Here is a 15,544-nt window from a genome sequence, read left to right as displayed (position 1 = left end):
ACTAAAAAAACAAAAAAAAAGCTCGGTAAGAAAAATAAAACACAAAATTTACATTCTGATCTATACAATATGATATATAAATATATATAAATTAGCTGTCCACTGTCAAGCAGCGATTGTCGAATAGTTGGTTGCGGAAGCTAAAATGAAAAACCAATATGTCATTAATGCTCGGTTTATTTCACAAAAAATTAAAAAATATTTTTCATATCTTTTATTGTTTGAATATTTAAAAATTTTAGTTAATAAAAAATATTTTTTTAATAAAAATGACTTCTTTGACGTTTTTATTAAAACTATATACATAAATTTGTTAATAAATGATTTGATGAATTTTTATATTTATTTTTAGCATATTTAAATATAGTTTTATAGTATATCTTATGATTTATTAATTTTTATTTAATAAATATTAATTTTAAAATGTCTAACTTTTATTAATTTTCTTTATTTTCGGGCGAAATTAAAATTTGTTTTGATAATTTTGGAGGTGAAAGAGACTGAAGGTCTTATGACATAATCTATTAAAATTCACAATCAGACCATGAGTAATAAATAAAAGAAAAAAAAAACATCAGAACGTTAAATTTTACGGTCTAGTCGTGAGACATATTTTTATATCCAAATGGACAGTGATTTTCACAGCTAGATCGTGAGAAAAACTCCTCACGCACGGCTTATGAGATACTATAAGGATTCGATTTTCCTATTTTTTTAATCTCTAAAACCCTAAGTTAAATATCAAAATATTACAAAAAACTCATTTTCTCTCATTCACAAGAGGAAGCAATCTTAGAAGTCTTTCAAAAACCCCTTTTTTAACGGCTACTCTCTACAACAAGGGAGAAAAAAGATATTTTACGAAAAGAGAGGCCAATTGATTTAAGAGATTGAAACTTGTTTTTCTCCGTCATAGTTTTTTTTCTTCTCCTTTAAACTCTATTTTATTAATATTATTTTGTATTTTATTATAGAGATAGTTGTAAACCTCTCCCTTAATTTTGTTAATATTATTTTGTATTTTATTATAGAGATAGTTGTAAATTTTATAGATTTTATTAGTGATTTTGAACTCATGTATGTTTTCCTTATTAATGTAAATATTTATTATTGTGTTTAATATTTTTAAGCTCTATTGTATTACTTGAATGGTTTGATTCATAGTAGTATTGGGAGAGAATGTTATGAATCAAAGTTAAAATAATAGATATCTTGAGAATTTTAGCTTGAGCAATATAATTAAACACCTTGGAATTTGAAATTAATTATCACTTATACTAATGAATTAATTAAGGTTTATTCACTATGAAAATAGGATTTAAAATTTAATTAGTATTTTCAATACGATTTGAAAAATGTATTAAATCGATTAGAGTTGTGTTTTTCTTATATTAATAATTAAATGATTATTATACATAAATGTTGAATTTAGTATTGACTTGAGCGAAATCAATTGCTCTAAATATCTATTTTCTTAAATTCTCAATTTTTTTATGTGTATGTGTTTCTTAATTTTATTTTTAGGTTTATTAAATTTTAGTTTAATTAATTTAATTTCAGTCCATTTCAATAGTCTAAATATTAGTAAAATTAATATAAATTTTTAATACTTAATTCCAATTATCGCGGAAACAATACTCCTCATCATTTCCGAACTTTCAAATTTTGCATATCAATAAATTTATAAAATATGAATCTCGAAGATTATAACCAACAACAAATTATAGTATATATTAAATATTTATATTAAAGAATATTGCAAATTATATATATTAAATATTTATACTAAAGACTATTGCAAATTGTATGCAAAGTATTTCAAGCTTTTGTATCAAATTCTTCGTATTTAGTCAACAAGATGCTTGCAAATCTCAAAATTGGTTTTAAGGCACAAATGGATCACCTTTTTCAATCTTCAATCTAAAAAAAAAAAAATTGTTTTATAGATCAAACAAATTTTCACTATTACAAGTAAAGATTAACTTTTTTAAATTTAATTTAGTCTTTTAATTAAAATTATGTTTTATTATTAAAAATTTATCCAATAATTCAAACTTGAGAAAGAAGGTTCACCATGGATGGACGTGGTCTACATTTAATTAGTAAGGGCTGAGCCTTTGGCATTGTGAGTCCAACTCCCTCAGTCATGTCAACCATTTCCTTGCCAACTCTTTCCCACTCAAAGCACCGAAGGACTAAACCCAAGGTCAAACCAATCATGCGCAAGGCCAAACCCTCTCCAGGACAGCTCCTTCTTCCCAACCCAAAAGGCATCAATTGGAAACCATCTCTCACCCCTGCCTCACACCCTTCAAATCTTTCTGGTTTGAATTTCCGGGGCTCGTCCCAAACTTGAGGATCATTGTGTATGCTCCATACGTTCACTAGCAACATGGTGCCAAGTGGTACACGGTAACCTCCTAGAGAGCACTCCTCTGATGACTCGAGAACCAACAACGGACCCACTGGGTACATACGCAAGACTTCTCTTATGATGCATTGAAGGTAGGGAATGTTTAATATATCAGATTCAGTAAGTAAGCAATCATGTTCCGCGACATTATCGATTTCCTTCTGTGCTTTCTTCAAAATTTCAGGATTATTCACTAAAAGTGGCATTGCCCATTCCATGGCTGCAGCTGGAGTATCAGTTCCTCCTGTCAGCAGAACCTGTACAAACAAAAAATTAAGAATAAGTGCATTACGATATGGGTAATTTTCAGTTTAAATCCTATTCATCATGTCTAGTTTTAGAAACATTCAACTATTATCGAACTGAAACTGCTTTTTTTCAAATCGAAACTATTCATTTGGAATTGATCATTTTAGAATAGAGTAAAGATATTTGTGGAAAAGTAATTATAAACATTGCTAGTTAATATCTTTTTAGGATTTACTCCTCTAGAATATATTTATCCATTTGTTCAATTTTTATTAATATATTGCACCATGTAGAATTGTCTGCATGGTTCAACCATCTTTTATCAATGGTCAAAAGTGCCATTTTCTGAGACAAGAACTTAAGAAAAGGAAAGGAAATTAAAGATGACATTACCAGCATAAGGCTTTTGATAGTTTGGTCTGTGTAGTACTCAGGATTCGATTGTTGCAGTGCTAGTAAAACCTCAATCAACGTCTTATTTTTCTCCTCAGAGGGTGAAATAGTCATTCTATTTCTATGTTCTTCGATCAAACCTTGTATAAATTCATCCCTCCTCGTCTGCAAATCAAGAAGTCTCTTCTCGGTACCTCCTACCTTGGCTAATAAGGGGAAAAAGTCCCCCATGTTTGATGTATTGACCATTTCGATTGTGTCCCTCACAATCTCCCGAAATCTTACTGCAGCCTCCACTTCTTCCACATTTTCAGCGTAATACCTCTTCCCAGCTATCATCCTCGTCATCACATTTAGCATCAGCTCAAAGAAGGCTGATTTCAAATCCACCATCTCATCTTTGTTCCTAAACAAACGACGGATCAGTAAATTCACCTCATCGCCTCGAATGCTAGAGAGTAACTGGAGACGGTGAGAAGATAGGATTTCGAGGGACGATAGTTTACGGAGATTGCGCCAAAGATCGCCATAAGAAGCCCAAACGAGGCTGGTGAAGTTGTAGCCTAAGTATTTGCCAGCAAGGAGGCGTGGGCGGTTGGCAAAGACGATATCGTTCTTAGTAAAACATTCTTTTGCAATAGATGGGGAGGAGACAAGTAGGACACGGCGGAAGCCGAACTTGAGGAGGAGTATGGGACCGTAACGTTTAGATATGGTGGAGAGAGAACGATGGAGAGGCTTGTTGAGGAGGTGCAAGTGGCCTACTATGGGGAGGGCAGGGAATGGAGTTGGTGGGAGATTCTGGATTTTGTTGACAAAATGCTTGGAGAGTACATAGAAAACCAGAAAGAGGAAGAGGTGTAAGATCATGTTGTTGACAGAGTAATCAATGGAGCTTCGTGGGTTGTTGTAATGGAGTTAAAAGAGAAGATTGAATCTATCTACATATATATAGGAGGCTACACATACCCTATATATTGTTATCATTCAGAATAAAATAAATTTAATTTAATTCTCAGCTTTTCTTCTTTAGAATTTTTTTCGTCATTATTTTAGATTGTAATACAATCATTTTATTTAATGTTATTATTATTATAATAATCAACCAAGTTTTGTTGACGGTTTTTTATTTAAAACCGCAAAGTATTTTTATATAAATTCAGTTTATTTTATATTTCTTTCCGTTTAAGTTTCCGAATAAATTAAAATGAATTCGTTAAATTATAAAAATAATGATTTACACTAAAATTGTCCTTAAAGTCGGTGTTACTATATCTCCATTATTTTCATAACATCTTTTAGCTACTTAATTTTTAACATTTATTATTTAATATTTTAACAATATTTGAACATGAAAATTCTTTTTTATATACAAAAATAAAATGAATAAAGGTGCGAAATAAAATTATTCTATCAAAAAATTATTAAGTATTAAAGTGTGAATATAATCTATATATAATTATAGGAGATTACATAATTATAGACTCATTAATTGATAGAGAATTATTAGGTTTACAAGAGATGTGAGAATTATTGTAACGATGGTATCGATGATAATGTGTAATTATTATTTTGCCCTTGAAATAAAATAAGTAGTTTGTACATGGATTCTTATGTTCAGTTCTTATCTCTTGTGCCTACTGTGAGGCTTCTGATTGAATGCTGCTTGTTGGCTTCGTTGTTCGCTTATGTAACCTTGACTAATCAGGGCATTTACGTTCACAGGATATCGGGTGATTCTCAAGGCTGACTTGGCTTGAAAATGTTCAAGTTGAGTGCCACACGGTTCCAAACGAGTGTCAAAATGCGGGCAAATAACAGTTGGAGTTGCCTTAACAAGGTTTTATAATCTGTATATATACCCACTTAGTTTAATGGAAAAATATACTAAAATTGCCCAATTATTCCTTATCTAATTACATGGTATCAGAGTCATTCCCATAGAAATTTAAATTTTTCTCTCCCGTCAAGTTTTAAATTTTTGGAGACTTAGTGCTCATGTTCTTTTATATTACCCATCTAGAGTAATATTTGTCTTTCATTGTCCACTTAGAGAGGACGCCGAAGTCGCCTTGCAGCCCTCTTATCAGATCTGTGGTTCGTTTGTCGTTTGGGTATTGGGTAGAGGCGTTTTTTCATATTGTTCACTGTATTAGGTTTTGTTATTTTCATTTAATTCGTTTAAAGGTATAGGAGTATAGGGTTTTGATTGAAATGATTTCTAATAGTAAGACCCATATTATTAAAATTATCCCAACATCTTCAATAGCGGCTGAGACAGGTAAAATGTATCTTATTTCCTCTTCATATAAATGGGTCATTGATTCTGGTGCCACGGATCACATGACAGGTAATCCTTATATTTTTACTAGCTTTCGATCTCATAAAGCACCTTCTACTGTTATTATAGCTGATGGATTAACCTACTCTTTCTATTACACTATCATTTGTGCTAAGTTTAACTAATCTTGCCTTTAATTTAATCTCTGTGAGTAAACTTACCAAAAACCTAAATTGTTGTATTTCCTTTTTTTCTGATCATTGTCTCATTCAGGATCTTGTGATGAAGCAGATTATTGGTAAAAGACATGTATCTGGGGGTCTCTACATTTTGGATGCATGGGTGCCTCAATCTATTGCCTGTTTCAGTGTTGTGTTTCCGTTTGAAGCATATTGTCGGTTTGGACACCCTTCTTTATCGGTTTTGAAAAAGCTATGCCCTCAATTTCATGAGATATCTTTACTGGAATGTAAGTCATGTCATTTTGCAAATATCATCGAAACTCTTTAAGTCCTAGAGTCAATAAACAAGCTGAGTCTGCTTTTGTATTAGTTCATTCAGATATTTGGGACCCATGTCCAGTTGGATCTAAGACTAGATTTAGATATTTTATCACTTTTGTGGATGATTACTTGATGAGTTGCAAAACTCACAATTTTTTTCTTATTTAATTCCATAATTTTGCTATAATTTTGATATAAATATTTAATTTTACTTAGAATTTAATTTTAGATAGGTTTTTTAGCAGAAGTTGAGAAAATGAATGAAAAAATGCTGAATTAAAGGATTTTTGTACTGGAAGGTTGCAACCTTGGTCAAACCTTTAATCTAAGGCGATGGAAAGTTTCAGATAGCGCCACCTCAGCAGATTTTGCCACCTAAGCAATGATAAGATAAGATTTAAGTTGGATCAAACACAATCAAATTAGGATAGGGATAAGATAGGAGTAGTAGAATTTATTTTAAATTATTAAATTCTATACTTTTGTGCTTATATAAAGGCTCCTGGAATTAAATCTAGGCATCATATTTTCTCCCTCTCTTTCTCCTTTCCTCTCTTGTTGCCGCCCCCCATCTTCTTCTCCATCTAATTCTTTTCTTTTTTTTCTTCTTTTTCTTAGTTGTTACAATTTTATTATGACTTTTAGAGGCTAAACAATTATTTTCAGTTGAAAATTAAATTAAATTGAAGTTTTATTCAAGTTGTGAGGTTATATGTTTCAATTCTTTTCATCTTATTTCTATTTTCTGTTAATTTCTGGATTCAAGGAACACTACCTCCATTGTTGTTTTATTGAGAATTCAAGGAATCCATTGAATCTCTTAAGAAGACAACATATTGCTAATTAATGTAATTAAATCTGTAATTATTTAATTGGATTAATAACAAGTAGCACTTAATGTATTAGTTTATGTTAAGAAATTATTAGATTTGATTTAAATAAATTGTGTGTTTTTATTGATCAAGTTTGGATTCTTCATTAACTAATTAAATCTACACGCGTGTTGAGATTATTAGTTAATTAGAAATTAATTTAAATGCTAAGCCGATTAATTTATTCATAAGAAAGAATTGGTTGGATTCGCGTATTTATCCACTATAACCAAACAATAGATAATAACATGAATTATTTTTTTTCTAACCAATGATCAACTGCAAAACACCTCAAATTGATTACCTTCAGCTGAAATTTTCAATTAATTATTTGTTTCTCAATTTTCAATTGCATTATTTTTTTTTCTTTTAAGTTTATTTTTTCTTGGCTTGCATTATTTTTTTTTCTTTTAAGTTTTTTTTTTCTTGGCTTGCCCAAGGCAAAACCATTTTCATAAAAAACTCTCTTCTTCTCACTTTTTGTATTAAACTACTCTTCTATTTCAAATTGGCCATCTAAATTAAATAGGATTAAGATCTTTGTGGGATCGATACTCACTCTATCTACAAATTCTTATCAATCAAGAAAAGAGAAGTAAATTTTAAATTGACAGATTCGACACCCGTCATTACTCTAGAATGACTTGGATTTATTTTATGAAATATCGTTCAGATGTGCTTTCTCATTTTTCTGCCTTTTATGCTGAAATTAAGACTCAATTTAATGTTTTTGTAAAAATTTTGCAAAGCGACAATGCTAAAGAATATATGTCAGAATCATTCCAGGCTTATATGACCCAACATGGTATTCTTTACTAATCGTCATGTATTGTTACACCCGCTCAAAATGGGATAGTTGAAAGAAAGAATCGACATCTCTTTGAAACTGCTAGAGCTCTGTTGTTTCAAATACAAGTTCCTAAGCAATTTTGGGCCGATGATATCTCTATTGCATGCTTTTTCATTAATCACATGCCTTCCGCAGTATTAAATGGTAATACTCCTTATAATGTCCTCTTTCCTAAAAAGTTATTATTTCCTCTCGAACCACGACTGTTTGGCAGTACTTGCTATGTTCGGGATGTCAGACCTCATGTAACTAAACTTGATCCTAAAGCTTTGAAGTGTGTATTTTTGGGATATTCTCGCCTTCAGAAGGGGTATCAGTGTTACTCTCCAGATCTCAACAAGTATCTGGTCTCAAAAAATATAGTCTTTTCCGAGCAAGTTCCTTTTTATCCTGTTGCACAAACCTCTTCTGATCAAGAGGATAATGATGAGTGGCTCATCTATAGAATCATATCTGATGGTGAGACCACTTCGAGTATGCCTTTTGCTGTACAATCTGATGCTAACATTCATCCTAATACTCAACCTCCTATTAAATTGTCACTTGTTCAAGTTTACTCTTGGAGACCAGTACCTGATGATACATGTCCTGTACCAGAATCTTCTTTGTCATCAGATCCACCACCGAGTGACCTTGACCTCCCCATTAGTCTTCGTAAAGGTAAACGATAGTGTAAATCTATCTATTATGTTGCTAAATTTTTATCTTATGATCACCTATCTCCTTCTTCTACCTCCTTAATTATCTCTCTAGATTCCATTTCTTTGCCTAAGACAGTTAAAGAGGCCATGGCTCATTTTGGATAGCGTAATGCAATGTTTGAGGAGATCAAAACTCTAGATGAAAATCATACTTGGAAACTAGTTGATTTACCCTCTGGCAAGAAGACTGTGGACTGTAAATGGATTTTTGCCATCAAAGTCAATCCAGATGGCTCCATAGCGAGGCTTAAGGCCCATCTTGTCACTAAAGGTTATGCTCAAACCTATGGCGTTGACTATTCTGACACTTTTTCTTCTGTGGCAAATATGACTTCAATTCGCTTGTTCATCTCCCTAACTGCTTCTCAGCATTGGGCTTTACACCAATTAGATATCAATAATGCATTTTTACATGGTGACCTCTAATAGGAGGTGTATATGGAGCAACCATCAGGGTTTGTTGCTCAGAGGGAGTATGGGAAAGTCTGCCATTTGAAGAAATATTTGTATGGCTTGAAGCAGAGTCCTCGTGCATGGTTTGGCAAGTTCAGTGAAGTTATTAAAAAATTTGGATTGAAAAAAAGTAAGTGTGACCATTCTGTCTTCTATAGAAATTCAGATACTGGTATTATTCTCCTTGTTGTATATGTTGATGATATTGCCATTACAGGGAATGATAATACATGGATCTCTTCTCTCAAAAACTACTTCCATGTGAGTTTTCATACCAAAAACTTGGGTCAACTTAAGTATTTCTTAGGAGTTCAAGTCTTGAGAAGTAAAAGAAAAATTTCCTGTCTCAAAGGAAGTATGTCCTTGACTTGTAGAAACTGGGAAGATGAGAGCTAAACCATGTAGCATACTAATGATTCCTAATATATTTCTTACAAAAGATGACGAAGACCTTTATGATGATCCAGAGAGGTACAGGAGGTTGGTTGGAAAAGCTGAACTACCTTATGGTGATATCTCGGCCAGATATTGCTTTTGCAGTAAGCGTTGTAAGTCAGTTCATGTCTGCACCTACAGTGAAACATTGGGGCGCTCTATAACAAATTCTATGTTATCTAAAAGGGACTCCTAGACTCGGTATACTCTATAGAGATCATGGACATACTGCACTTGAGTATTTTCCTGATGCTGACTGGGCGAAATCCAAAAGTGATAGAAGGTCGACTATAGGTGTAACACCCGGCTAAGCTCCGGCATCGGAATTCCAACTTTCCGACGGAATCTCAGTTGGAATCCAGAATCTCGAGGTCGGAATCTCTTAGAAGGGTGAAAATAAAGGTTTTCTAAAATGTTTTTATATGTTTTTAAGGTTTTAATAGAGAAAGAAAAGAGTTTTGGAAGAAAATGCCTTGAAGGGAAAAGCTCAGGTTTGGTCGCCTAACCTCATGTTCGGCCGCCGAACATGGTGCGGATGTGGAAGCTCTTTTGGCCCCCGAAGGTGGTCTGGCCAGCCGCCTATAAAAGGCCCCCTGTCCGAAAATGGGCGAGTTTTCTCTTTCCATTTTCGGGCAAAGGTGAGTTTTTGCCCTTCCATGGTTGATTTTGTATTTTTCCTTCAAATCCTTCAAGATTTTCATGAGTTTTCTCTTATTTTGAAGTTTTGAGCTTAAATCTAAAGTCCTGAAGCTTGGAGACCTCCGGGGACCGTTTTCTCCTCATCTCTGAGTTCGGATCACATCTACTCTCAATCTTCAAGAGGTAAGTATAGATCCTTGTCTTCTTTCATATTTTAATGAAGTTTTTAAGAGTTTTAATGCATAAAATGGGTAGATATATGTTTTAGGATTTATGTTAGCTTTATGTTAAATGTATGCCCTACGTGTTGTTTATGTTGATGTTTGTTAGGGTTTAGGTTAGTTTTATGCCCCCTATGTATAATTGAGTGTATATGCATGTTTTAGAGTAGTTGGATGTGTGTTTTGAGAGGTTTGGGTGGCTGGATGTGTGAGGCGAATCGGGTTCTGCCATTCTGGAGAGCTCAGGTTCGGCTGCCGAACCTGCCTGTGGAGGCAGCTTTTGGCCACCTAACTCGCCCCCGAAAGGTTGGACTTTTGGATCTGTGGGGGAGTTTAGGCCGCCGAACCTGCCCCCGAAAGTGTCTGGCTTTCGGATCTGTAGGGACCTTCAGCCGCCGAACCTGCCGCCGAAAGTCCCCTGCTCAGCTTCCCTTGTTTATTTTCTATGCATTTTTTATGATGTTTTAGGGGATTTTTGGGGAGATATTTAGAGCCTTTATAGAGTCTGTTTGGTCCCTCATTTGAGTCCACCTGTGTAGGATCGGACCTGAGAGTCCGAAGAGATCAGCAGTGAGGTAACTGCTCCAGTGTTAGTAAAGCGTCAGCCAGAGGTGAGTAGAACATAACTCCTTTTATTTTTAAAGCAATCAAACTTTTAAGCATGTTCATGCATCATGGATACATGTTTATGTATTAGGATTGTTGCATTAGAATTATCGAATATGATGCATTGCATAATTTATTGTTGATGTAGATGGATATTGGATGATCCATTAGCCCTCGAGATGATATGATATGATATGAGATGGAAAGTCCAGGTCGAGACCCATTCTACGCCCCTGGCACGATGTAAGTGAAAGTCCAGGTCGAGACCCATTCTACGCCCCTGGCACGATGTAAGTGAAAGTCCAGGTCGAGACCCATTCTACGCCCCTGGCACAATTGGATATGTTATGTTATGTTTAAGAGGAAGTCCTGAGGAGCTCCGTCGAGGGCCGGGCATCTATTGGATTATGTAGAGGGTTAATGGTGACAAGTCCATCTTAAGGTGATTTGTTTGTGTTGTGATGCATTCCATGAAAGCATATGTTTATTAAACTGTTTTTATTGTTCTTCTCACTAGGCTCTTGTAGCTTACCCATTTCCCCTAACCCCCAGGTTTACAGGATCAGAGTTAGATCGGGGAAGTCACTAAGGTTGATGGTATATGTTATATAATAGAATAGTAGTGGACATGTAACATGTAATAGATTAAATTTGTACTTTGCCCTAGTTATGCTTTTGTTAATCCCTGTTGTACATGATCTTTATGTAAAAGTTTTTAATAATGAGATATGTTGAATCAAGCTTGATGTATGAGGTATTGACCCTGCTAGAGCATTTGATGAGGGCTCTAATATGGGGTTTATATGTATACAGTTATGATACATGCACAGGTTGAGTTTGGTATATGAAAAGTTTAAGTTTTTATGAAAATGTATGATCATGTATGGGATTTTATCAGGTACACATGATGCATAGTAAGCTTGCTACGGGTTCCGGCAACCTTAAGTCGATCTGAATCCTAGCGTCGGTAGCGGTCCGATTTTCGGGTCGTTACAACAGGATACTGTGTATTTGTTGGAGGAAACCTAGCATCTTGAAAAAGTAAGAAGCAAAATGTGGTATCCATATCCAGTGCCGAGTCAGAATACAAGGCCATGACTCAATCCACCTGTGAGATTCTATGGATAAATCATCTGCTGAAGGAAGTTGGTTGGATGTTGCGTCACCCGCGAAATTTTGGTGTGATAATCAGGCTACTTTTCACATTACTTCCAATCCAGTATACCATGAACGGACTAAGCATATTGAAGTTGATTATCATTTCATCCGTGAAAAGATTTAAAAAAATTTAATCTCCACCAGTTATGTGAAGGCAGGAGAGTAACTGGGTGATCTACTCACCAAAACTTTAAATGGGTATCGAATAGAATATCTTTCTAACAAGTTGAACATGATAAATACTTATAATCCAACTTAGGGGAATAATTAGAATGTGAACATAATCCATACATAATTATAAGAAATTATATAATTATTGGCTAATTGATTAATAGAGAATCATTAAGAGTTGACTTAATAAAATTTTATAATTTGTATATATACCTATTTATTTCAATGAAAAATATATTAAAATTATTTAATTATTTTAATCTTATTATATTAAGTATTAAAAAAATTGATTCGACACTCTTTTCTAAAATTTATTTCGTGAATATTTAAAAATAATTATGATTATATCAAAAAAAATTATTTCACCCAAAAAGTATAGTTTTCATTAAATCAATATATATCCTTATTATTTTAAATATATATATATAATGTAAAACTATTTATATAAAATAGTATTTAATAAACATATAGATAGGCAAGTACATAATTTTGGCTCTGCCAAACTTTTCTTTAAAATTTTTATTAGATCCTATATTTTATCTAGACAATTAAAAAAGTAAAAATCAAAAAACAAAAATCCTCGCCCACAAAAATCGTGCTAAATTAATCCTCGCCCGCAAATTTTGATAAAAAAAAAAAAAGAAAAATCTTCATCCACAAATTTGTTCTAAATTAATTCTCACCCACAAATTTGTTCTACATTAATGTCCTTAAAGTCGGTGTTACTATATCTCCATTATTTTCATAACATCTTTTAGTTACTTAATTTTTAACATTTAATTCTTTAATATTTTAATAATATTTGAAGATGGGAATTTTTTTATATGAAAATAAAATGAATAAGTGTGTAAAATAAAATTATTTCATCTAAAAATTATTAATTATTGAAAGGACTGATTTGATATTTTTCTACAGTTGAGAATTTATCTCATAAATATTTAAAGATAATTATAATTATATAAAAAAATTATTTCACTCAAAAAAATATATTCTTCATTAAATCAATATATTCCTATTATTGTAATATATATATATATATATATATGTAAAATTATTTATATAAAATAGTATTTAATAAACTTATAGATAGGAAAGTACATAATTTGGCTCTGCCAAACTTTTCTTTAAAAATTTTATTAGATCCTATATTTTATCCAGATAATTAAAAAAATAAAAACAAAAAAACAAAAAATCCTCACCCACAAATTTGTTCTACATTAATGCTCACACTTTTTTTGTTAATTTCTTTAATTTTTAGCCATTCCATCAAAATTATTTAAAGTAAATTGTGCAATTAAGTCTCAACTATTTTTTCTTTGTAAGGATGCACCCCTAACCTTGAATCAAATTGTATAAATTATTCTCTTATCTTCATAGGCTGCATATATTCTTTTATAAATATAAAATTTTAGTTTTACTCAAATATGTTCTCATATCCCCGCAAATCATACGACGATACAAAAGTTTGATCAGAACCCTCTTGAGAATCGGAATAGATCGAATAATTCAAATTTTAGAAAGAAGGTTCACTATGGATGGACGTGGTCTACATTTAACTAGCAAGGGCTGAGCCTTGGGCATTGTGAGGCCAACGCCCTCGGTCATGTCCACTATTTCCTTGCCAACTCTCTCCCACTCAAAGCAGTGAAGGATTGAACCCAAGGTCAAACCAACCATGCGCAAGGCCAAACCCTCTCCAGGACAACTCCTTCGTCCGGACCCAAAAGGCATTAACCGGAAACCATCTCTCACGCCTACCTCACGGCCATCAAATCTTTCTGGTTTGAATTTCTGGGGTTCGTCCCAGACTTGAGGATCATTCTGTATGCTCCATATGTTCGCTAGCAGCATGGTACCAGGTGGTACACGGTAACCTCCGACAGAGCACTCCTCTGATGACTCGTGAGGAACCAATAAGGGACCCGCTGGATACATTCGTAGGACTTCACTTATAATGCATTGAAGATATGGAATCTTTGATGTATCAGATTCAGTAATTAAACGATTATGTCCAATGACAATATCAATTTCCTTTTGTGCTTTCTTCAAAATTTCAGGATTATTCACTAAAAGTGACATTGCCCATTCCATGGTTGCAGCTGAAGTATCAGTTCCTGCTCCCAGTAGAACCTATGCAGATAAATAATTAAAGATTAAAAATTGATGCTTGAAGTCAAAAGTTACATAAGCACTTTCAAGTGTTTTTTCACAAGCAGTTTCCAGTTGTTCACACCTATTGCGGGTGGAACTTTATAGCCTTTTGTTGAAACGGGAAAAGACTTTCACACCTATCCTCGAGTTAAATATTGTTTAAAAAAATATTTTCTTCCTCTTTTGATTTCTGGGGCATTAAAAAAATTAATAAGGAAAGGGAAGACAAACGTTACCAGCATAAGGTTTTTGATAGTTTGATCAGTGTAGTACTCGGGATCCGATTGTTGCAGAGTTAACAACACCTCAATCAGCGTCTTATTTTTCTCTTCAGAGGGTGAAATCATCATCCTACTTCTATGTTCTTCGATCAAATCTTGTATAAATGCATCTCTCCTCTTCTGCAAATCAAGAAGCCTCTTTTCTATGCCTCCTATCTTGGCTAATAAGGGCAAAAAGTCCCCCATTGATGTAGCCATTTGAAACGTCTCCCTCACAATCTCCCGGAAGCTTTCTGCCTTCTCAACTTCTTCCACATTTTCGCCATAGTACCTCTTCCCGGCTATCATCCTCATCATCACGTTCAACATTAGCTCAAAGAAGGTTGATTTCAAATCCACCATCTCATCTTTATTCCTAAACAAACGATGGATTAGTAATTTTACCTCATCGTTTCGTATACTAGAGAGTAACTGGAGACGGTGAGAAGACAGAATTTCAAGGGAGGATAGTTTACGGAGATTCCGCCAAAGATCGCCATAAGGAGCCCAAGCGAGGCTAGTGAAGTTGTAGCCTATGTGTTTGCCAGCAAGAAGGCGTGGGCGGTTGGCGAAGACGATATCGTTCTTGGTAAAACATTCTTCTACGGCGGATGGGGAGGAGACAAGCAAGACACGACGTGAGCCAAACTGGAGGAGGAGTATGGGACCGTAACGTTTAGATATGACGGAGAGAGAACGATGGAAAGGCTTGTTGAGGAGGTGTAGGTGGCCTATTATGGGGAGGGCAGGAAATGGGCTTGGTGGGAGATTTCGGATCTTGTTGAGATAATGCTTGGTGAGTACATAGAGAACCAGAAAGAGGAAGAAGTGTAAGATCATGGTGTTGACAAAGTAATCAATGGAGCTTGGTGGGTTATTGTAATGGAGCTAAAGATAAGATTGAATTGCATCATAAAGAAGGATATTTATGGCTTCGATTGGCTCTTTTTTTTTTATTTAAAGAATATGTACTTGGACTTCAAGAAAACTTGGCTGATGTCAACTTGACAAAAGTGGACACACAGACCATTCCACATGTAAAACGGATAAGTGCATGAAAGAAGCTTTGAAAGAAATTGGTATATTAGTTTCTCTAATATAAAAGAATAGAATTGATTGATTTCAAATAAATAATTTTTTTATAAATAAAAATCAATTCTATTAATAAAAATCAATTTTTTTCTAAAA

At 33.6% G+C, this 15,544-nt stretch overlaps 2 protein-coding genes across 2 annotated transcripts; both read right to left on the bottom strand.

Annotated features, from left to right (window-relative positions):
* Positions 1-2,049: 2,049 nt before the first annotated feature.
* On the bottom strand, positions 2,050-3,950 carry LOC110614545 (cytochrome P450 81Q32). The gene is made up of 2 exons (XM_021756104.2): positions 3,056-3,950; positions 2,050-2,670 (listed from the first exon to the last, which is right to left on the bottom strand). The coding sequence occupies exons 1-2, from the start codon at positions 3,923-3,925 to the stop codon at positions 2,050-2,052; spliced, it is 1,491 nt and encodes a 496-aa protein (XP_021611796.1). The 5' UTR covers positions 3,926-3,950.
* Positions 3,951-13,335: 9,385 nt separating this feature from the next.
* On the bottom strand, positions 13,336-15,288 carry LOC110614707 (cytochrome P450 81Q32). Its single transcript, XM_021756344.2, has 2 exons — positions 14,333-15,288; positions 13,336-14,075 (listed from the first exon to the last, which is right to left on the bottom strand). Exons 1-2 carry the CDS (start codon positions 15,194-15,196, stop codon positions 13,452-13,454), a joined length of 1,488 nt encoding a protein of 495 aa, XP_021612036.1. The 5' UTR covers positions 15,197-15,288; the 3' UTR covers positions 13,336-13,451.
* Between the last annotated feature and the right edge of the window lie 256 nt (positions 15,289-15,544).

This window comes from Manihot esculenta, chromosome 5 (genome assembly GCF_001659605.2).
Source record: "Manihot esculenta cultivar AM560-2 chromosome 5, M.esculenta_v8, whole genome shotgun sequence".
Lineage (NCBI taxonomy): Eukaryota > Viridiplantae > Streptophyta > Magnoliopsida > Malpighiales > Euphorbiaceae > Manihot > Manihot esculenta.
Note: the sequence above shows the minus strand (reverse complement) of the source record. Positions and strands in the feature narration are given on the sequence as shown.

Coding starts and splice junctions, on each gene's coding strand:
- LOC110614545 (XM_021756104.2), bottom strand. CDS start 3,925: ATGATCTTACACCTCTTCCTCTTTCTGGTTTTCTATGTACTCTCCAAG. Junction 2,671..3,055: donor CTATCAAAAGCCTTATGCTG/GTAATGTCATCT, acceptor TTGTTTGTACAG/GTTCTGCTGACAGGAGGAAC.
- LOC110614707 (XM_021756344.2), bottom strand. CDS start 15,196: ATGATCTTACACTTCTTCCTCTTTCTGGTTCTCTATGTACTCACCAAG. Junction 14,076..14,332: donor CTATCAAAAACCTTATGCTG/GTAACGTTTGTC, acceptor TTATCTGCATAG/GTTCTACTGGGAGCAGGAAC.